This window comes from Ogataea angusta (assembly GCF_019207475.1).
Source record: "Ogataea angusta isolate 61-244 chromosome Unknown 61-244_NODE_1_length_1302399_cov_90.877568, whole genome shotgun sequence".
NCBI classification, from domain to species: domain Eukaryota; kingdom Fungi; phylum Ascomycota; class Pichiomycetes; order Pichiales; family Pichiaceae; genus Ogataea; species Ogataea angusta.
In genome coordinates this window covers 268706-288630 of record NW_025065215.1, presented here as the reverse complement: position 1 = coordinate 288630, position 19925 = coordinate 268706, and the positions used below count along the sequence as shown (strand labels likewise).

General features: G+C 53.3%; 14 protein-coding genes across 14 annotated transcripts; 7 read left to right on the top strand and 7 right to left on the bottom strand.

Moving 5' to 3' along the window:
* Positions 1-7: 7 nt before the first annotated feature.
* Positions 8-3418, bottom strand: KL928_000193 (uncharacterized protein; the record flags this gene model as incomplete). The annotated part of the gene is made up of 1 exon (XM_043202349.1): positions 8-3418. One exon carries the CDS (start codon positions 3416-3418, stop codon positions 8-10), a length of 3411 nt encoding a protein of 1136 aa, XP_043062088.1.
* Positions 3419-3543: 125 nt separating this feature from the next.
* Positions 3544-4535, top strand: KL928_000192 (uncharacterized protein; the record flags this gene model as incomplete). The annotated part of the gene is made up of 2 exons (XM_043202338.1): positions 3544-3564; positions 3687-4535. 2 exons carry the CDS (start codon positions 3544-3546, stop codon positions 4533-4535), a joined length of 870 nt encoding a protein of 289 aa, XP_043062087.1.
* Positions 4536-4692: 157 nt separating this feature from the next.
* On the top strand, positions 4693-5571 carry KL928_000191 (uncharacterized protein; the record flags this gene model as incomplete). The annotated part of the gene is made up of 2 exons (XM_043202327.1): positions 4693-4854; positions 5086-5571. 2 exons carry the CDS (start codon positions 4693-4695, stop codon positions 5569-5571), a joined length of 648 nt encoding a protein of 215 aa, XP_043062086.1.
* A 57-nt stretch (positions 5572-5628) lies between these two features.
* KL928_000190 (uncharacterized protein) lies at positions 5629-5838 on the bottom strand (the record flags this gene model as incomplete). The annotated part of the gene is made up of 1 exon (XM_043202316.1): positions 5629-5838. The coding sequence occupies one exon, from the start codon at positions 5836-5838 to the stop codon at positions 5629-5631; it is 210 nt and encodes a 69-aa protein (XP_043062085.1).
* A 176-nt stretch (positions 5839-6014) lies between these two features.
* On the top strand, positions 6015-7661 carry KL928_000189 (uncharacterized protein; the record flags this gene model as incomplete). Its single annotated transcript, XM_043202304.1, has 1 exon — positions 6015-7661. One exon carries the CDS (start codon positions 6015-6017, stop codon positions 7659-7661), a length of 1647 nt encoding a protein of 548 aa, XP_043062084.1.
* A 72-nt stretch (positions 7662-7733) lies between these two features.
* KL928_000188 (uncharacterized protein) lies at positions 7734-9719 on the bottom strand (the record flags this gene model as incomplete). Its single annotated transcript, XM_043202293.1, has 1 exon — positions 7734-9719. The coding sequence occupies one exon, from the start codon at positions 9717-9719 to the stop codon at positions 7734-7736; it is 1986 nt and encodes a 661-aa protein (XP_043062083.1).
* Positions 9720-9879: 160 nt separating this feature from the next.
* KL928_000187 (uncharacterized protein) lies at positions 9880-10749 on the bottom strand (the record flags this gene model as incomplete). The annotated part of the gene is made up of 1 exon (XM_043202282.1): positions 9880-10749. The coding sequence occupies one exon, from the start codon at positions 10747-10749 to the stop codon at positions 9880-9882; it is 870 nt and encodes a 289-aa protein (XP_043062082.1).
* Positions 10750-10808: 59 nt separating this feature from the next.
* On the top strand, positions 10809-11096 carry KL928_000186 (uncharacterized protein; the record flags this gene model as incomplete). The annotated part of the gene is made up of 1 exon (XM_043202271.1): positions 10809-11096. One exon carries the CDS (start codon positions 10809-10811, stop codon positions 11094-11096), a length of 288 nt encoding a protein of 95 aa, XP_043062081.1.
* Positions 11097-11156: 60 nt separating this feature from the next.
* KL928_000185 (uncharacterized protein) lies at positions 11157-12053 on the bottom strand (the record flags this gene model as incomplete). Its single annotated transcript, XM_043202260.1, has 1 exon — positions 11157-12053. The coding sequence occupies one exon, from the start codon at positions 12051-12053 to the stop codon at positions 11157-11159; it is 897 nt and encodes a 298-aa protein (XP_043062080.1).
* Positions 12054-12116: 63 nt separating this feature from the next.
* On the top strand, positions 12117-13496 carry KL928_000184 (uncharacterized protein; the record flags this gene model as incomplete). The annotated part of the gene is made up of 1 exon (XM_043202249.1): positions 12117-13496. The coding sequence occupies one exon, from the start codon at positions 12117-12119 to the stop codon at positions 13494-13496; it is 1380 nt and encodes a 459-aa protein (XP_043062079.1).
* Positions 13497-13585: 89 nt separating this feature from the next.
* Positions 13586-14151, top strand: KL928_000183 (uncharacterized protein; the record flags this gene model as incomplete). Its single annotated transcript, XM_043202238.1, has 2 exons — positions 13586-13852; positions 13924-14151. 2 exons carry the CDS (start codon positions 13586-13588, stop codon positions 14149-14151), a joined length of 495 nt encoding a protein of 164 aa, XP_043062078.1.
* A 238-nt stretch (positions 14152-14389) lies between these two features.
* Positions 14390-15688, bottom strand: KL928_000182 (uncharacterized protein; the record flags this gene model as incomplete). The annotated part of the gene is made up of 1 exon (XM_043202227.1): positions 14390-15688. One exon carries the CDS (start codon positions 15686-15688, stop codon positions 14390-14392), a length of 1299 nt encoding a protein of 432 aa, XP_043062077.1.
* A 116-nt stretch (positions 15689-15804) lies between these two features.
* KL928_000181 (uncharacterized protein) lies at positions 15805-17631 on the top strand (the record flags this gene model as incomplete). The annotated part of the gene is made up of 1 exon (XM_043202216.1): positions 15805-17631. The coding sequence occupies one exon, from the start codon at positions 15805-15807 to the stop codon at positions 17629-17631; it is 1827 nt and encodes a 608-aa protein (XP_043062076.1).
* Positions 17632-17643: 12 nt separating this feature from the next.
* On the bottom strand, positions 17644-19863 carry KL928_000180 (uncharacterized protein; the record flags this gene model as incomplete). Its single annotated transcript, XM_043202205.1, has 1 exon — positions 17644-19863. One exon carries the CDS (start codon positions 19861-19863, stop codon positions 17644-17646), a length of 2220 nt encoding a protein of 739 aa, XP_043062075.1.
* Between the last annotated feature and the right edge of the window lie 62 nt (positions 19864-19925).

Genomic DNA, 19925 nt, shown 5'->3' with positions numbered 1-19925 from the left:
CCGGATATTACTTGCGTACGTACAGACCGTCTGCGCGCGACTGCAGGCGCTCGCTTGTTGGTTGCGCATTCAGGTAGATTTTGTAGTTCAGGTCGTAGATGCGGAACTCTGGTAGCTTGGTCCACTCCTCGCCGCCGAGCTGCTCGTACTCCAGCCGCACGACCTGTTTCATGAATGGCAGCACCGAGAAGTTGTGCTGGTTTCTGTAGTTTCTGATTTTGAAGTTCTCGCTCGTCGACAGCGTCGTGCTGAACTGGAAGATCCGCGACGTTGGGTTTTCAATCACGTACGTCACGTGGAGCGCGTCTGCGGCGTCGTCGACGCTGACCAGCGTGCGCGGGTCCATGTGCGGCAGCGTGCCCTTCCAAAGGAGCGCTTTGTACCGGTTTGTCAGACTTTGCGGCCGTCCCTGCAGAACGTACTCAAAAGACAGGTACAGCTCGAGCCCCGTCGACCTTTTGAACACGCCGTCCGCACACCGGCACCGGAACTCAAACCAGCCGTTGCCGGTGCTTTTTGCGCCCAGCCGCGACACCGGGATGTCCGTGAACGTCGTCTCCATGAGCGTTTCCGGCGTCGTTTTGACGATCTCCACGGAAACGTTAAAAATAGCCACGTCGTCGGCAGAGACGTTTTCAATACCCAGCTTTGAGCGCCAGCAGCGGTCGTGCGACGGCACAGCAACGATATCGGCGGCGCTCACGTCGAACAGCGACGGAATATGCGACGCCAGCGACGGATAGATCTTGAAGCTGGTCATAAACAGGTCGACGACCGGGATCTGCACAGGCTTGGTCTTGCGGACGACGGTATTCTCGTTGTTGTCGATCCGATAGTCGATCTGGAGGTCGATTTTCACCGTGTCGCCGGTTGTCTCTGCCAGCGGCAGGTACGCAAAGAATTCGATGTCTGTGGAGTCCTGGGGCCTCAGTGCGCCAGGAACACGGTAGCTGGTGCTGTGGTCTGCTTCGTCGGCCCACGTGACCTTCAGAGACGTCGTGGCCACTTTTCCAGTGGCATGGAGGCGCAGACCAAAAGTGTTTTGGTCCTGGTTGCCGATGTGGACTGAAATTGGCACCTTTTCTCCCTTGTACGCGATGCTGGCATGGCTGACGCGCAGATCGACCTCAGGCGGTTTCGGGATCACCTCGAACGCGTTCTGCGCTCCGTTGACAATCTCGTACTCGAACGGCTTGTTGAATTTCGAGCTGGACGCCCTGTACCATTTTAGCTTGTCTGGCGACTGGCACACCGACACCAGCTGGTTTTCAAACGAAAGCGAGCCGGACCGCAGCACCAGACGCACGCCGTCCACGGTGAACATGCCAATTTTGTCCGGGTGGAGCTCGAATTGCAACACCTTGGCCTGTTTGTCTGAAAAGTCAAGGTTTGCGCAACCGTCTGCGACAATACTGAACGGCGTGCTCGGCCCAGCGTCGTTCTTAACGACAACCTGGAACTCCTCGCCAGCAAAGGCAATCTCCACGCGCTCGACAATAAGCTCTGACATGAGGCTGTTCACCAGCGGACGCAGATACAGCTGGAAGTGCGCGTTTTCGTGCAGCGAGACGGACGGGTGTCTGAAGACCACGTGACTGTCGAACAGCGGCTCCTTCAACACAACAGGCTCGTCGCCCGGCACCTCCTGCGCGAGCTCATCTCTGAACTGTGCCACAAACCGGTCCTCCAGCGTGCAAAGCTGCAGCCGGTATATTTGTGCATCCCTATAATTTTCCAGCTTCACACAGCACTGGAACAGCCTGAACAAAATAATGGCCACGATCTGGTTCCATTTTTCGTTCTTGAACACAGAAAGAGCCACAAGGAAGTTGTTTGCGGCCATCGAGTAGTTCTCCACACCAAAGTACTCCTCTCCCAGCTGGTAGTACACGTACGACTCGCTTCTGTTGAATTTTGTCTTTTTCGCTCTCGTGAACAGCTCCAGCGCGCGCGACAGCAGGCGGACGCGCGTCCCGTGGTAATCAAAGTGTCTTTCCTCGTCCGGACTCAGCGCCATGTACGTGTCGTAGACGTCGACGCCGCTGGCCGCCTGGATCTGGCGGCGGTGGACCAAAGAGCACGCCTGCAGATATATGTATCCACCGTGCGGCATGGGCAGCCCGTCGGCGGCATTGCCAAACCATTTGGACACCGAGTGCTGCTGGAAAGGCCGTTCGATAGGAACAATCGATTCTGGACACTTCTCGACCAATTGTGCGAGCCAGGTCAGCTGCAGCGCGAGCCACGAGATCACGGGGTACGATTTCAGCGAACGAGGCGGGAGCACAGACAGGATGTTCTGCAGATGGATATCAAACTTCTTGTACGCCATGTTGGCATTTCCAAGTACCAGGTATCCACGCGTGATGTGCATGCCGGCAAAGTCGAGCAACAAACGACATTCCTGCCATCTTTCTGGCTGTGTTTCGAGACTTATGCTGCGTATCACGTCAATGAGCTTCTCGTAGGAGTATTCCATGAGCTTGGTGCTCTGTTCGGTGACGCCTTTCAGCTCGCCAAGAACTGCGCTCTTTAGGGCCTGGCGCGCGAGCCAGAATTTTTCGCTGTACGAGGTGTCTGTGAGCTGCTGTTTCTTCACCTTTTTTTCCTGCGCAGTGTAATATTCTATGCACCACGGCCGGATCAGCGCCATTAGCACGCCCGCAAACGACTCCAGCTCCTTCTGGCTGCCGGCTGGAAGCACGAGAATGCCCGTTTTCGAGGGCAGACTCGTGGTTTTGCGCAAAGTGGCCACTCTTTCCTCCAGCTCCGGGGTGCTGGGAGACGAACAGAGCAGCAGACAAACGAACCTGATGCCGTGCTTGGCCAGCTTCTCGCGGGTAGCGTTAAGCTCCAGTGCGAGTGTCTTGTCGTTTTCGTCCGACTCTGCGTCCAGTTCGTGCACGGCAATGAATACAGACGGCAGCAGCTCTCTATATTTCTGGATCCACTCCAGGGGCAGAATCGATCGGTAGCAAGGAGAGTCTGGGTTGAATGGCGAGATGGGCGAAGCACTAGCAGACTCGTCGGACGAATCGCTGTTGTCGTCGTCGGCCCGTTCGGCAAGTTGGGGCAGCTGGAACGTGGATCCCGCGAACTTGAACCTGAACGAGAGATGTTTATTTTCATCGTGTTTGTACCAGTATTCGGAGTCGAGAGAGTGGTCTTTGAGCACGTGCGCCAGCTCTAGCCCGGACGCAACCTGCACCGTCGGCAATCTGCGCTCAATGGTGTCGGGATCTGACAGCAGTCTGCCCAACGGATTATCTGGAGAGTTTGCATCGTGCAGCCGTATCTGCTTGTCTTTGGGGAACTCAGGGGCGCTGGTCTGTTTGAGCAGCAATTTCTCCTCCCCGAGACCCTGGATCACCACCAGCGGTGCCAGCACTGAGGTAATTTCTGGAGGATATCGGAACATTGGCGATATTCACCAAATATTTTTTTTATTATTTTATTTATTCGCTTGCTGCCCCAGACGTTTAGCTAGTGTTTGCTTGCTCTGTATCATTCTTTACCAGTTAATATTTATCACTTCTTTTCAAAATGGCGACGAACGTGACTCAGGTACGTAATTGACTGCTCAGAAGCACTAACAACAGCAATTCACCAACTTCCAAGGCAGACTATCAGAAGGGGTCTCCTACAACCCGGATAACAACTCCCTGAGCTGGGTGGATATCATCGAGGGCAAAATCCACAGGGCCTTCCTGGAAAACCCAGACAAGGTGGAGGAGTACAAAGTGAGCGGCAGCGTGGGTGTCATTGGGTTTACTGAAGACCCAGACGTCTACGTTTGTGGTGTAGAAGACGGTATCGGCCAGTACAACTTGAAGACAAAGCAATTCAAGTACATGGCCAAGTACCCGGAGAAGCAACACTTCAAAAAGGCGGTGCCATTGCGCTCGAACGAGGGCGCCATTGACGCCGAGGGCAACTTCTGGATCGGCACGTTTTGCGACTTTGTCGCAGAAAAGCCCAATCAAGCTACCTTCTACAAATTTTTGAAGGACGACTGGGAACACCCGAAAATCATCAAGGACAACGTCACGTGTCCGAACGGACTGAACTGGCATGACGACATCATGTATTGGACAGACACCGAAAAGGGCATCTACAAGTACAAATTCGACAAGAGCACCGGACTGCCTGATCTGAGCACAGAAACTCTGTTTCTCCCTGTTTCCAAGATCAGATCGCTGATCGGCATCATGGGCGAGCTGGGACCCGACGGCTCGTGCATCGATGCCTCGGGAAATCTGTACGTTGCATTGTGGGGCGGGGCCAGCGTGATCAAGGTCAACCCGGAGGGAGACATCGTCCACAGATGGACTTTCCCTGCGCAGAGAGTCAGCTGTGTCACGTTGGGCGGTCCAGGCCTCGACGAGATGTTTGTCACCACTGCAGACCTCAATCTTGACAACCCTGACAAGCTGAGGTCTGTTCCTCTGGACGAGGGCGGCAAGCTGTTCCACATCAAGCTGACTGGGGTCAAGGGTGTTCCTAAGAACAAATTCAAGGGCAAGCTGATTGTTTAGTTATAACGCAGGATTGTCATTTTCATTATCGAGCAAATTCAACACCAGGTTGCAGAACTCGTCGAACGCGGCGTTCTGCTCGAGTCCCTTATTGCGTAAATTACTGATTTTGCGTGTAGCTATTTCTGTCCGTCCCTCTGTGTTGTATTCCTGTGTTATGGACACATCGTTGAGAATTTCGTTCACAATTCGTATGTTGAGCTGTATCACGGGCTCTCTCAGGTACTGCACAAACTCCGGCGAGCTCAGCAGCTTTTGGAGCTCCGGATCATCCACCTTGGGCAGAGGCTTTACTGGCTCTCGCTGGGGCACTGGGGGCGTCTCTGGATCCTGGTGCTTTTCGGATTTATAGCAACTAAGCGAGCAGCTATGTGTTAGAAAGAAAGTTCTGCACTTACTATTTGATTCCGCAGCGGGGGCATTTATATTTGAACGGGGCCTCGTTGCAGATCTGACAAGACATACTAGAAATATTTTTTTAACTTTTTTTTTTTAATTTATGGGGTTGTTAGGCTATGAATCAGACGAGGACGTGAGCGATCAGAACGAGACAAAACAACTCACAGGCGAGAAAGTGTGCTCTGGACGGGTCCAGAAGCCACCGGTGCAGAAATCGTCGCTGGCCAAGCTGGATCTTGGCAAGGTGCTGGGTATCAAAGAGACCGCAAAGCTTGAGGTGGCGGAAAGTAGCGTAAATGTGGACCTTTTGCGAGTCAACAAGGAACCAGAGGAAATGAGCGAGGACGAAGATGCGCAAGAGACACAGCGCAGGTCTGCTGACGGATCGGACTCGCCCAATATGGTGGAGTTCGACATGGCAAAGTTCTACGCTGAAAATCAGAAACTCATCAGCTCCGGCAAGCTCGACCACAAGGACATTGTCCTGCAGAACTCGCGTGCCACCTATTACGGTGTCGGGAACAATAACCTATCAAACGTGATCAGTTTCACAGAGAAGAACAGCGACAAGATCCAGCACCAGATCGAGTCCGACAGGCGGAAACTGGCCGCAAAGGGCAGACGTGGTGACAGATAGAGCGTGCTTGACGATTAAATAATATATCTATGTACAGTTAAACGGTTTGCTTTGGGGTTATTTCTTGTGGGTGGCCTCGTACTCCTTTTTCAGCTCTGCAAGCTTCTCGTCGCTGATTGGCGGAATAGGAATGTCTTCAAAGTCGTCCTTCATCAGGAACGAGTATGTGTACAGATAGACTCCGCCAGAGATACCAGCAAGCACGCCGAACAGGGCCAGATTTTTCCAGAAGTATGGCTGTCTGGCCCGCAACATGGCCGGCGACATCTGGTACGTGTACTTGTTGTAGTAGGACGAGCTGCGGCTGGACGTTAGTATGGATGAGGATCAGAAATACGTACTTGAATCTTGCCAAAGAAGAACGCATGTTTTATTTAATGAAAATGTTCGAATATGCACTACAAAAAAATTAAATAAAAAAAATTTAGAAAAAATATATTACCATGTCTATCGAAATACCTCCGCCCGACGAGGAGGAGCGGTACTTGGAGAAGCTTGTGTTTGGCGACAGTGAGGGATTCGGTGAGAACCTGAAACAGGTCGACAAACTGTTCGATTTTGAGCAACAGGAGAAGGATTTGTTCACATATGACGATAGCAGTGAGGACGAGCATTTGGACCAGCTGAAAAACAGGGACGCCGTTTCCGAGTCCGAGTCCGACGCCGAGAGCGGCAACATGGACACCATGGCGGACGAGGACCTCTACTTTGTCGACGAGAGCGACGAGGACAGAATGGACACAGACTCCGACAACGAGCCAGCTTCCGACTCCATGAGCGAGTACAGCGACGACGACGAGGCCGCGTGGCAGGACAGCGACGACGAAAAGGTCAGCGTGTCTCTTCTGGGTGCCGACAAGTTGCGCAAGCTGCGCAAGACCGCCCAAGACGACAAAATCAGAGGCAAGCAGTATATCCACCGGCTGCGGGAGCAGTTCGAGAGAATCCATCCGCGTCCTGTTTGGGCCGATCAGATTGAGGGAGACTCCGAGGAGGAGCAGGAGCAGGACGCAGAGGCCGGCCACGCGTCCACAGACGTTTTGGTGTCGACGAATCCGCTGCTCGAGTTCCTAAAGAGCAACCAGACCCATAATATAAAAAGCCAGGACACACGGTTCTTGCCGGCGGGCAAGATCGACGTCTCGCGGCTGACAGACGCCAACATCAAGAAAATATCAAGGTCGGCTGTCCAGACACTCTGTTTCCACGAGTCTCAGCCGCTTCTGATGACCGGAGGCTACGACCGTACGCTCAGAATCTACCACATCGACGGGAAAACCAACAACCTCGTGACGTCGTTGCATCTGCGTAACTCGCCCATCCAGACGGCGGCATTCAACGGCGACGACATTTTTGCCGCTGGAAGACGGCGATACATGCACAAATGGGACGTGCTTGGTGGCTCGATCGAAAAAATCAGCAGAATGTATGGCCACGAAAAAACACAGCGATCGTTCGAACATTTCCGCATCAGCAAAAACGGCAAGTTTCTCGGCCTCATGGGAAACTCCGGCTGGATCAACATCATCTCACCAAAGACCGGTGTCTGGCTCAAGGGATTCAAAATAGAGGGCACCCTGGTGGACTTTGACTTCTCGCAGACCACCGCCAAAGACGCACATACCACGCTTGCCGCAGTCAACAGGGCCGGCGAGGTGTGGGAGTTCGACGTCGACGCCGGAACGACGCTCGACAGATGGACAGACGACTCCGGAACCGGCGTGACCAGAATCAAGTTTGGCGGCAGCAACAGCAGATGGCTGGCCGTCGGCAACAACGTCGGCGTCGTCAACGTGTACGACCGCCTCAAGGACTCACACAGGCCGGCCGGCACGGTCGAGAACCTCGTCACGACGATCTCGAGCATCGACTTCACCACCGACGGCCAGGTCATGTGCGTCGCGTCACGTGACAAGAGAGACGCGCTGCGGCTGGTGCACCTGCCAACGTGCCGGGTGTTTTCGAACTGGCCGACGAGCGGGACGCCGCTGGGCCGTGTGACGAGCGTGTGCTTCAGCCCGAACAACGAGCTGCTCGCGACGGGCAACGAGGCCGGCAAGGTGCGGCTGTGGAGGCTGAACCATTACTAGCAGACAGGTATAATAATGCATGTTTACAATGATATATAATGGCTCGTCAACGATCGTACTGCTCGAAAGGGGCTATAGCTCTGGTCCTGTTTTCGAGGACCCGTTGATTTTGCGGCGCTCGAGGATTTTGGAGTGTGTAAGTTTCAGGTCGAACGTGTTGCTTAGCGTTGCGTCGAAAACCGGCGACGGCTCGCTCAGCACGGTGTACTTCTTTGCCGGCACAGGCCGTCTGTTTTCCACGGGCGTGGTGTCGTCCATTGTGACGTTTTCCAGTCCCTCCCGAAGTTCATCGCTTTCGTCACCGAGCTCGACAAACTGCGTCGTCTGGGGAGTTCGTGGATAAACTTTGTGCGTCTCAGAAACACTTTTCGTGATGGACGAGGACCGCGAGTCTCCTGCGTTCGCGAGCGAAGAGCACGTCGATCCGCAGCTGCCTGTTTTGCACGACTTGATCTGGAAGCACACCGACGATTTGCGCTTGGTTCCCGTGTTGAAGTCTTCTATTTCGGACGTGAAAATCGACGACTCCTCGTTCGCGGTCATGCTGGTTGTGTCTGTCGACGTGCCTCCAGAACGCTCGGCGTCGAATCCCGACAGCGGATCGTCCTTGGGCGGCGTTGCTCTGCGTTCTCTGTACGACGGAGACTTCGAATACTTGGCGTACGGCTTGGGCGTCAGGTCTGTGTCTTCAAAGTCCGAGTCCTCGTCGAGCTCGTCACTAACTTGCGAGGAGTCCGAGTCTGGCGGTTTGCGGAACTCAAGGATCTCAATAGGCTCGTCCTCTTCCAGAACACCGAGATTTGCTGGTTTTGGAGCAGCCAACTGCGGCGTAGCGTCTCTTTGCACACCGTTGGCCGTGTCGAAGACGAGCCGAATGGCTTCTGCGCGCGGAGCCAGAAGCCCGTCGGCCAGGTTGTCTGCCGTGCGGTTCAGCTTCTTGTACAGCGCCTCGTCGAACGTTGTTTGCGGAACGCTTTCGCTGCTGTGGTTGGTAGCCACTCGGTCCTCGTATCCGCTCACCATCCACGGATCTCTGAGCAGCTGGTCAATGGAGTACCTGGCGTCGGGATCCACTATCAGAAGATTGGCAATCAGCCGTTTGCAATCATCCGAGACCTCGTCGAACCACGGACTCAGAAACTTGTAGTCGCCTCTTGACACTTTGGTGCTGATATCCTTTGAATCCTGCGTAGCAGAGTAAAAAGGCGGGAATCCAACCACCAGAGTGTACAAAACACAGCCAATGGCCCACATGTCCACCTTTTTCGTGTATCCAAGGTTCATGTGCTGTTCGGGAGAGGTGTATCCAACTGTTCCGCAGGGAGTCTTGGCCTGCATGTTCTCGTTGTACAGGACGGTGGAGAGCCCAAAGTCTGCGAGTTTGACAACTCCGATACCGGCAGAGCCGTACTCCGGAACGAACTTGCCCTCGTCCAGCTTGTTGTTGTCGTCCGAACGCCGTCTGGCCTTGTTCTGTTCCTGTGCGGAGCGCGGAATCACCTTTGTCGGGACAAACAGCAGGTTCTCGGGCTTGATGTCTCGATGCACAATTCCCTGCGAGTGCAGATACTTGACGGCGCTGGCGACCTGTCTGATCACGTGTCTCGACAAGTCCTCGCTGAAATACGTGTATTTGATAATCTGGTTGAAAATCTCCCCACCGCTTACATACTCAAGGAACAGGAAGCAGTATCTGGAGTTGTAGGAGTTTTGGTAGTTGTACAGCTTGGTGATGTTCTTGTGGTCCAGCCTGGACATGATGCTGATTTCCTTGAGCACGGAGTTGATTTGTTCGGGTTTCATGTTTGTTTTGTCGATGATCTTGATGGCTACAAAGTCCTGAGTCTCGGTGTCCAGCGCCTTCACCACCACGGAAAACGCTCCCTCGCCGATCTTCTCCAGCAAGGTGTATCTGGACGGCAGTTCTGAGTAGAAATGGGCAAACTCCGTAGGGATCGCGGGAGGAGGACCAGAGTCCGTGTTGTTTGGGTCCACGGGGCCCGTTTCGGGGCCTGTGGACCGGCTTTTCTTGATTATATTCTTGAACAGCCCAAGCATGGCTAGCAATGACTGTGCAAACGACCTTGACAGGGGTCTTGAAACTTCGCGGCGAAAGTGGCTCTGATAGCCGGAGAGAAGAAACACAGATGAGAAATATTTAAAAAAAATTAGGAGCCCCGCATAAATTTTCCGTGGAACGGTAGCAGCACATATAATTTTAAATGTCCTGGCGAAGGCTATAAACGTATCCCTTAGTCGAGGCACACAGGCCGCTTGTCCCAGCGAACGCCAGCCTCGTTAGCACCTCTCCGCGCTCGCCCTGTAGCAGCGGCTTCTGGCTGTCCACCTCCACCACGCGGTCGCCGCCTGCCACCAGCGTGTCTCCCGCAAATGCAAAATCGACCCGATATTTTTCTTCATCCACCACGACGGCGTGCTGTGATGTGATCTCGTTGTCTTTGCGCACAAAGTCGATTTCCACTATACGGGCCGCGCCATGCAGCTTTGCAAAACACCGGCCGTACTTCCACGCCACCTGAGTCACGCTGATTCTGCCAAACATGTCAAAAACGACCTCTGTGTCCAGAGCAATGTTCCTGGCTCCGCGCAGATCGAAAAGGTTCACCACCCCGTCGTTCCCGCCAGAAACAAACTGTGTGCCCGTAGCAGCATAAATGCTGAGCACGTCGTCTGTGTGGTACCCTTGTAGAGTGCCGATGGGCCGGCCTGAGACGCGCGAGTCGTAGAAATCGACGCTGGTCCCGCTGCCGCCTGCTACCACGCCGTTGTCCAGATACGCGGCCTGGACGACGTTGGAGCCGTGCATCTTCACGACGGGCTGCAGCGTCTCGATGTCCCAGATTTTCGCGTCTCCGGAGCAACTGAGCAGCCGTTGGGGCTGCGCTGGGTCGAACCCCAGAAACGTGACCGGCTTGATGGTGTCGTTGGCCAGCTCTGCGACGACCTTGCCACTCAAAACCGAGCTGAGCGCAACAGCAGGCGAGTCCACGCACGCGCTCACGCCAATCCGCCCGGTAGCCGACAGTGCCAGCGCCGTGACGGCAGAGGAGTGCGGTCGAAACGACATGGAATTATTCCGGCAGTGCAAAATATATAAAATTGGTGCTGAAAAATATTCTCATCGAAATGGCCTCGCCCAAGTATTTCAAAGTGACGCAGTTGCGGTCTGCGATCGCGCTGCCCCAGAAAAAGAAGGACACGCTGCTCAGACTCGGTCTTCACCGCAGACACCAGACCGTGTTCCACAGAATATGTCCGCAACAGGCCGGTATGATAGCCACGGTGAAGGAGCTCGTGAAGGTGGAGCTGGCGGACGAGATGCTGACCAAGGACGAGATGAGAGAGCAGAGAAAATCCGACCCGGGCTTCACGATCGAAAAAGCCGTTTCCGGGACCGTTTCCACGTCGAACTAGGTAAGACAGGCTACTGTATATAATGACCACGCTAATATATTGGATATCGAACATTGACGGCTAGTCGTCCCTGAACACTCCCGAATTCAGCGGAGTCAGCGCTCTCTCCGAAAGGGCCAGCTTGAGGTCCTCGGCGTCGATGCTGACGGTTTCCTTCGCAGCCTCTTTCTCCTTTCTGGAGGCCCGCACGTTGGACGTTTGCGGCCGCACCTCCTGCAGTATCGAGGTGTACAGTTCCGTGTCGCTGGAGACGAGCGAGTCGTCGACCATGCGCAAAATTGCCCGCTGCGAGATCGTCATCGAGTTGTCGAGCCTGTCGTGTCTGCGTTTCTTGAGCGAGCCCAGCCGTTGCACCACTACCGGCGACGGAGTGGTCGAGTCAAACGACACGTCCAGCCTGTCCAGGGACCGTTTCGAGCCGATCGGGGTATCTGGGAATATAGCTGCGGACCGCCCAACGCTGAACGTGCCGTCTGGGCCGCACGTGATGGTGGAAACACCGAAAGTCAGGCCGCTGAGTCTGTCTTCCTCGTAGTGAGCAAAGACCCGTTTCAGTGGATCGCATTTGGCTTTCGGAGCATTGGAGGATACAGTATACTTGACGTTGATTGGCTGTGAGTATTTCTGGACGTTGTTTGGCTCGAAACGCACACTGGTCGTGAAGTCGATGCCGTCTTTGGACTGCAGTTCCGGCTTGGTGGCCACCACGGGGAACATGCACTCGTACGGAGCAGCATAGAGGGTGGCGAACTTGTAGGCCGGCTGGCTAGTTATTACGCGGGGTCTGGCGTGTCTGGGAGGCATGGAAGATTGGGGAGCCAAGTTTGGTGCGTTTGGAGTGTCTGCAATATCTTGATATTTACGTATTGCCGTTTCCGGGACTGTGATGAAAAACGCGCCGATCGACGCTGGCCGACGGCACTTGGTGTATTTTTGCAAAATTTTCGAAAAAAACATCTTCCATCCACCATGCCTAGAAAAGCCACAAACCTGTTCTCCCTTACGCGGGGGCGGGTGCGCATGGCACTGAACAAGCACAACCTTTTCAACTTCTACAAGGACCGCGCGCCGATGTTCAAGGTGATGTCCATGTTCATGCAGAAATGGGACTCGAAACAGAAAACAAGAGGATACCACGGAGAACACATCCCTGAGGGCAGATGGCTCAAGCTGTTCCAGAAAAAACTGGACGGAGTGGCCCAGATGGATGCGTCGCTCAGTGGGAAGGCCAACGACGAGACTCCGATGGTGTTGCAGACGTTCGCGGTGCTGGAAAAACGGCTCGATGTAGCTGTTTTCCGTGCCATGTTCGCCTCGTCGGTCAGACAGGCCAGACAGTTCATTCTTGCCGGCGACGTCAAGGTCAATGGCGTCTCTATCAAACATCCTTCGTATCCGCTGAGTCCTGGAGACGTGTTCAGCGTGGAGCCAGACAGAGTGTTGCAAGCTCTGGGAGAGAAAAAGCCGAGCTTGAAAGAGGCATACAAGGTGGACAGAGAGCAGGTGATCCAGTGGCAGAAATTCGTGAACCGTGCGAGGTCCGACCCGCTCACCGTGTGGCAGAACCAGAGGGATAAGCAGAAGAAGATGCGAGAGGCGTATGGCGATCTGTACAACCCGGACCTGCCTCCCCCGGAGCACGACGATGTTGTGGCCCGTTTTGGCTCGCGACAGGAGTCGAAAATCAACGAGCTCGGCAAGAAGCTGAACAGCATTACCAGAAACACGATCCTGGCCGATATCGTGAACACAGCAAAGGCCGTCGAGGGAGAGGTGGATGCCAGTGTGTTCGAGCCCCAGTTTGGCGCTGCTCTCGCGAAAAAGTGTATCAACATATACCAGATGGTGGCCAACAACAAGGCGTTGTTCGAGGGCGACGAACAGGAGATGAACGACGAGATCTCCAAGATATTGCCCAAGTACGTGAACGGCCAACCGCAGGGTAAATTCTACGATGATACCAAGGCCAAGAAAGTGAAGCAGGCGCTGGCAGAGCTCAAGTCGGGCTACCTGGAGAAAGTCAGAAAAGACCACAAGGAGCAAGCTCCTTCTGAGGATGCGCTAGTGTCCACTTGGGTCAGCAGACTCATCAAGCATCCTAAACTTCCTTCCTGGTCTGAGGTGCAGGAGAAGGGAAGATACAAGGTGGACCTGCCGTGGCAGAAATCGATGTGGGGTCTCGAGGACCCGTCCAAGCCGTACTTCACGCCATGGAGACCGCGTCAGTTCATTGCTCCGTTCGCCGTGCTACCTAAACACATCGAGATCTCGTTCCGCACGTGTCATGCGGTTTACATGAGAAACCCGATCGCCAGACCTGGCGAGTCCGAGGTCATCTCTCCATTCAGTCACGAGGCCCACGAAAGAGCATACATGTACTATTCGAGAAAGGGGCTGTAATGTATATAGACGAGAATACAGGAAGATATTTGGAAAAATATTTGGAGAAATATTTAGAGATTGGAAAATAAAATAAAAAAAAATAACTTATGTCATGGTTGCAGGTTCTGAAGTCCAGATTTCCCGCTAGCCAAGCAGCGCAGGAACTCCGCTGGATCCAGCAGGAACTTCCCAAGTCCCAGTGGCAGACAGCCGTTGAACAGAGAGCCAGATTGGTGCCGTTACAATATATCCTGGGTTCCCAGCCGTTTGGCGATCTGACAATAAAGTGCAAGCCGGGAGTCCTGATTCCGCGGAACGACACCGAGGAGTGGTGTGAGGCGCTGAAGCAGGTGATAGCGAAGAGCAATGGGCCGGTCGACGTGCTGGAATACTGCACGGGCTCTGGCTGCATTGGACTAAGCGTAGCGACACTCGCAAATGTTAGAAAAGTTATAGCGTTGGATATCAGCAAACAGGCACTTGCTCTCAGCCAGGAAAATCTCCAGCTAAATTCTGCAAAAATCAAGGCCAAGGTCGAGTTCCAGTACGGCGATTTACTGAAGCACCAGCTCCCGCAAACGAGCGCGACCCTGCTTCTTTCCAATCCTCCATACATTCCTCGAGAACACTTCAGCCCAGCCGGAGGAGTGGAAGAGTCTGTCCTCAAATATGAGCCGGAACACGCGCTTGTTGGAAACCTCGAGTTCTACAGCGCGCTGGGCGAGCTCGTGCGCCGGGGAACGTTCGAGGGTTTTGTCTTTGAGCTTGGCTACCGCGAACAGGCAGAGCACACCAAAAGCCTTCTCCCAAACTGGACCTGCGGTATCAGATACGATTCCCGCAGAAACATACGAAACATTGTTGGCTGGAAACCGAACTGGAATATTCTACAGTCTATGTGCGATGAGATTCTATGAGGCGGCCGACTCGTCGCTCTTGCGCTTCTTGCCCCGTCCAACAGCCTGCACGCCCTCCACAGGCAACACTCTCAGGCCGTGGAACACGTACCCTCCACCAGCTCTGGACGTCATTAATGGATGCAATTTTCCAGGCACCGTCTGGTAGCGTCTGACTTTGGTTTCGGAAATGTTGGTCATGATCACCCGTTTATCTTTCTGCAAAACATGGTCAAGCTCGATCAGCATTTCCTTGTATTGGTGGTACGCAACAACTGGCCGCGACCCTGCCAATGCCTCCAGCACACGAGGAATTAGGGTTGCCGGGTTCAAGGTGGAAATACTCACTACCGCATCAAGATCGTGGTTTGCAACCATCTCCACTGTCTGTCTCAATTTCTCTGCCTTTGCCAGTCTTTTCGCATACATGCTGCGGCGCTGTGGCGGCATCTCCTCCACTTCTTGGTCCGTGAACTTGAAAACCTTGCCTGTGTCTTCATCGGGCTCAAAAAAATCCAGAAAGCTGATCGGACGCAGCATTTTGTCCAGCTCAACATCTGTGTATCCGGCCTGTTTGAGCACCCATGTGTTTGGCTGGTCGTTCTCGTGCAACCATATTATTGAGCCCAGCCCCTGCATTCTTTCCAAAAGAGCATAAATCAGCAATCCCCCCGTCTCGTCCAATGCTAAATAGTTTCCACCGGGCATGATATTCGCATGGCTCATCATCAAACCCAACGTTTCCTCGCTCAAATCCAGCACCCTCTGCGGGTCCTTTTCCCGATAGTAGTAGTTGAGCAAGGCGGAGGAGCTCAGACTGTCGATCTGGAACCGTCTGGCAAACTTCTTTTGCTTTCTAGTTAAATATTTCTCTTGAGAAAAGACCGTTTTTTTCTCAAACGCTTCGTGGCTCTGAATCATCTTTTCGATAATCTGACGTGCGACCTGATTACCTTCGCCATCTTTTTTCATGTTCTCAATATCCTGTGTCGTCAGTTTCTGGATTTTTTGTCCAATATCAGTTAAATCTTTGTTATTAGCAGAGCTTTTGAGCTCTGGAATTGGCGTTCCGTCATTACTGTCTTCGAGGTCTACCAACAAGTGCTTGATTGGTGACACCTTTTTGTCCGCAACGATCTCGAAGGCCTGTCCATAAGCGTATCCAAATGTTCCATCGACCAGGAAATGGCCAAATTTGCCCAAATTAATTGTACCTCCCGGCTTGAGCTGAACGATTCGGAGACTTCCTGAGGGCATGGTCACGAGGCAGTGCTCGTTTGGCGAGATCACCTTATTCTGACCAATTTCGGGCATTCTAGAGGTATAATTTTTTGATCTTGAATTTTTTCTGATTTTTTTGATACACCTCTGGAAACGGGACCAAAAAATTTAAGTGAAAAATTTGAAAAAATATTTAGATAGACACAGATATGGGAAGAAGGGCCAAAAACAAGCAGGGAATGCCTCCCTCGCTGGAAGAATTCCAGAAATCTGGGAAGAAAAAAGACATAAAGCGCAAGGCAGAGAAAGAATCCAAGGAAGTGAAGAAATCAACGAAGAAAGCAAAGAGATCCAAACAGGAGGAAGAATATAAAGATCCAGAAGACCTGCCAGAAGTCGACCTTGAGGAGCTTTCGGCTGCCAAAAAATCTCTTTTTGACGATGATGAGGAGGAGGAGGCCGGACTCGACGAGTTTGAGCAGCTAGAAGACGACTCTGAGCCAGAAGTCGACGACGAGTTTGTCGATTCTGACGAGGAAGGCAGAGAAAGACCGATGTTTTCCGACGACGAGAGCGACGATATGGATGCGATCAACGCCGCCAATATGGAGGAGTATTCCAAAAAGCTCGATGAGGAGGCTTTGATGGAGCAACAGGACGCCGAAGACGAGCTTCTGGAGGAGAACACGAAAAACCCAAGAGCCAAGGTCTTGCCTACAGAAGAGGAGGAGGAGGAAATGAAACAGTCCGGTCCCGATCTGACAATGGTGAGAACACGTATGCTCGAGGTGGTCAAGGTGCTGGAAGATTTCAAGAACCTCGCCGAGGAGGGCAGAAGCCGTGTGGAGTACGTGGATCGGTTGCTTAAAGATATATGTGAGTATTTTGGCTACACACCATTTTTGGCCGAGAAGCTTTTCAACCTTTTCTCTCCGTCGGAGGCCATTGAGTTCTTCGAAGCAAACGAGATTCATAGACCGGTGACAATCAGAACCAATACCTTGGTGACCAGACGCAGAGAGCTGGCGCAGACCCTGGTCAACAAGGGAGTCAATTTGCAACCAATCGGACCGTGGACCAAGGTCGGACTCCAGGTGTTTGACTCGCAGGTTCCTATTGGAGCCACCCCGGAGTATCTGGCAGGACATTACATTCTTCAGGCCGCCTCTTCGTTCCTGCCGGTGATGGCTTTGGATCCGCAGGAAAACGAGCGGATTCTGGACATGGCTGCTGCTCCCGGCGGAAAAACGACGTACATTTCTGCTCTCATGAAGAACACCGGGTGTGTGTTCGCGAACGACGCCAACAAAGCAAGAACCAAGTCGCTGATCGCCAATATCCATCGTCTGGGCTGCACCAACACCGTGGTCTGCAACTATGATGCGCGCGAGTTTCCGAAGGTCATTGGTGGGTTCGACAGAGTACTCCTGGACGCGCCATGCTCGGGAACAGGTGTCATTGCCAAGGACCAGAACGTCAAGGTGAACAGAACCGAAAAAGATTTCATCCAAATCCCCCATCTCCAGAAACAGCTGCTGCTCTCTGCCATCGACTCTGTCGACGCGCACTCTGCCACCGGCGGCGTGATCGTGTATTCGACCTGTTCGGTCGCCGTCGAGGAGAACGAGGCCGTGGTGGACTATGCTTTGCGCAAGAGACCAAACGTGAAACTCGTGGAGACCGGCCTTGCCATCGGAAAGCCAGGGTTCACCTCGTACAGAGGCAAACAGTTCAACCAAAAAGTGTCGCTCACCAGAAGATACTACCCGCACGCGTACAACGTGGACGGGTTCTTTGTGGCCAAATTCCAGAAGGTGGCCTCCAGTCCTCACGACGTGTCCAAGGCGGGAGCCAAGGAGAAGGAGATGGCCGCAGACGCAGAGGCAGAAAAGGACGGGCTGATCCACGGCGACTTCGCCAACTTCGACGACGAGGCAGACAAAGAAATCATGAAGGAGTCCATTAAACATAATCTCAAGAAGAAGGGTATCAACCCGAACACCGTCGATATCGAGAAGAAGCTGCCCAAGCATTAGGATCTGTGTATTTTATAGTCTAACACAGCCCATGTTATTTTCCTTCATGTATTCTGCGCCGTACTCGGCGTACTCCTGTCTGGAAACGTAGCTGTGTCTTGCCTCGTCTGTGAGCGACCATTTGGCCATTCCGCGCCAGGCGTCGAGCAGCGGGTCCTGTGCTCTTCTCACCCGCAAAGGAGAGCCAACAGGGAGCACGGCGCGCAGATCAGAATCCAGCCGTTCCTGGAAATTCTGGAACAACGACTGGCCTCCGGTGATGAACACATCCTTCATCATCTCCGTGGAGTCGTCTCCAGAAAAACCCTTCTCTCCCGGCAGTCTTCTCAATAGCGTGTCTTCAGCCAGCTCCACAATGCCCGCCTGGTCCACGCCCGCAATTGAGGGCTGGAACAATATTTCCGGGATCCGGATCCGCTCCACGTTGATGTGGATCTGGTGCTGCTGGTGCTGGTCTTCGGGGTCGAAATTCCGCGGACCCCTCAAAAACCGGTGGATGAGCGAGTTGCGCCAGTCAAACTGTCTCTGTAACGTGTCCTCGACCGTGAAATTCGGATCGTACTCTAGTAATTCCTCCTCGATCTTGAGAATCTCCTGTTGCACCTCCTCCTCTGCATCGTCGTCTTCCTCGCGAGCAATGGCCCGGTAAACTGCCCAGTCCTCGTCGTTAGCACCAAACGTGTCGTTCGGGTCGTTGTCAATGGTCACGTTGCCGGTCTTTTTCCGTCTGCCGGCGCCCCTGTCCTCGTCTGCCAAAGATGCTATATTTTTCATCCTGTTCTGCGCAGCACGACTTTTTCTGTCTGTCAGCTCCTCCTTCAGCCGCTTGCGCTCCTTGACGCGCTGAATCAGCTTCTCCAGCCGCTCGCGCCTATCAGAAATCCATCCACTCAGATCAGACTCTCGCCATTTTCTATCTCTTTCGGCAGCCTCCTCGGCCTCCTTTTTGGCGAGCTCTTTCTCCTGCTTTGCGCGCATCCGGGCATCGTAGTTGGCCTTCATCAGACGTTGCTTGCGCTTCTCCTTCATCTGCTCCTCGCTCAATTGCTCGTCAGGAACCTCCAGCAGCGGGAACGAAGGCGGCTCCTCGCTGGTGTTCTCGCCAATATCCTCGTTTCTGGCCTTTTTCAGCGATTTCTCAAGATTGGCTATATGCTTGTTCATCTCGGACTCATCCTGAAACCCCTCGTTCCGCAGCACGTCTATCTGCTCGCGCTTGTTCATGCTCTTCATGCGCTCTTTCAGTCCGGTGAAATAGCTAAAATCTGCCTCTTTCTGCACCAGTTTCTCCAACCGACGCTCTCTAGCCTGCTCATGGAGCCGTTTGATCTGCTCTCTCTTCCTTTCGGCTTCCAATTGCAGCTCCTCCTCGGTTTTTTGGTGTTTCACAACCTCGGTGAACGGAACTTCCAAAACTATGTCGTTCTTCTCTAAATTTTCCAGATCCAAGTAGTGTGTGATCTCCTCCGAAAAGTCTTTGGAAACATAGCAGTAGTCCTGTTTGATTTTCTCCATCTGGAAAGTCGTGAGCCTGGTGGGGAAATAAGGGTATTTGAGCCCAATAAAATCCATCAGATAATTCGTCGCCTGTCTCCCGCCCCAGTCTAGTCGTTTGGCAATGGACAGGACCGGCTTGTGCTCGACAACGGGGATCACGTGCGTCGCATCGTGCCCTGTTCCTATGACGAGTCCTGTTGAGCCTCCGTTCTGGTAGTAGCTGAACAGACAGTCTGCCCCAAAAGCGAGTTTCGGCACGTTGTAGGCCTCAAAGAGCAGCTCCATCATGCTTGTTCTTTGCTGCAACGGCGTGGCCAGAACCTCGTTCATGACAATTGGGTTGTCCACCCTGCCCTGAGAAGACACTCCGCAGTGCAGAAACCCGTAGTCTAGCACTTTCTCGATCACGTCCCAGTTATTAATCATCGGGCCGTCAAAAGCAGACCGAATATTCGATTTCGACACATTGTCGAGGTACATGTCGTTTCCAACCAGCGTAATCATCCTGTTGACGCGGCGATCTTTGAACCGCGACATCACCGTCGGAAATACGTTGTTGGGGCTTGTCTCCTTGGCCAGTCCAATCCTGGTTGTCGATCGGCCCAGATCAATCGCAATAGGCACTCCCGTCTCGTAGGAGGCGTAGTACGGCTCCGGCTGCGTGGGTGCAGGGAAGTCGGGGATCGGGAACGCCGGCCGTGGCGGCAATTCTTCGTCGGTGCGTTTATTTGCCATGGAAAAGAATTGGACTTAATTTTTCCAATCTATTTAATCTCTGACTTTGTTTTATTTTTTTC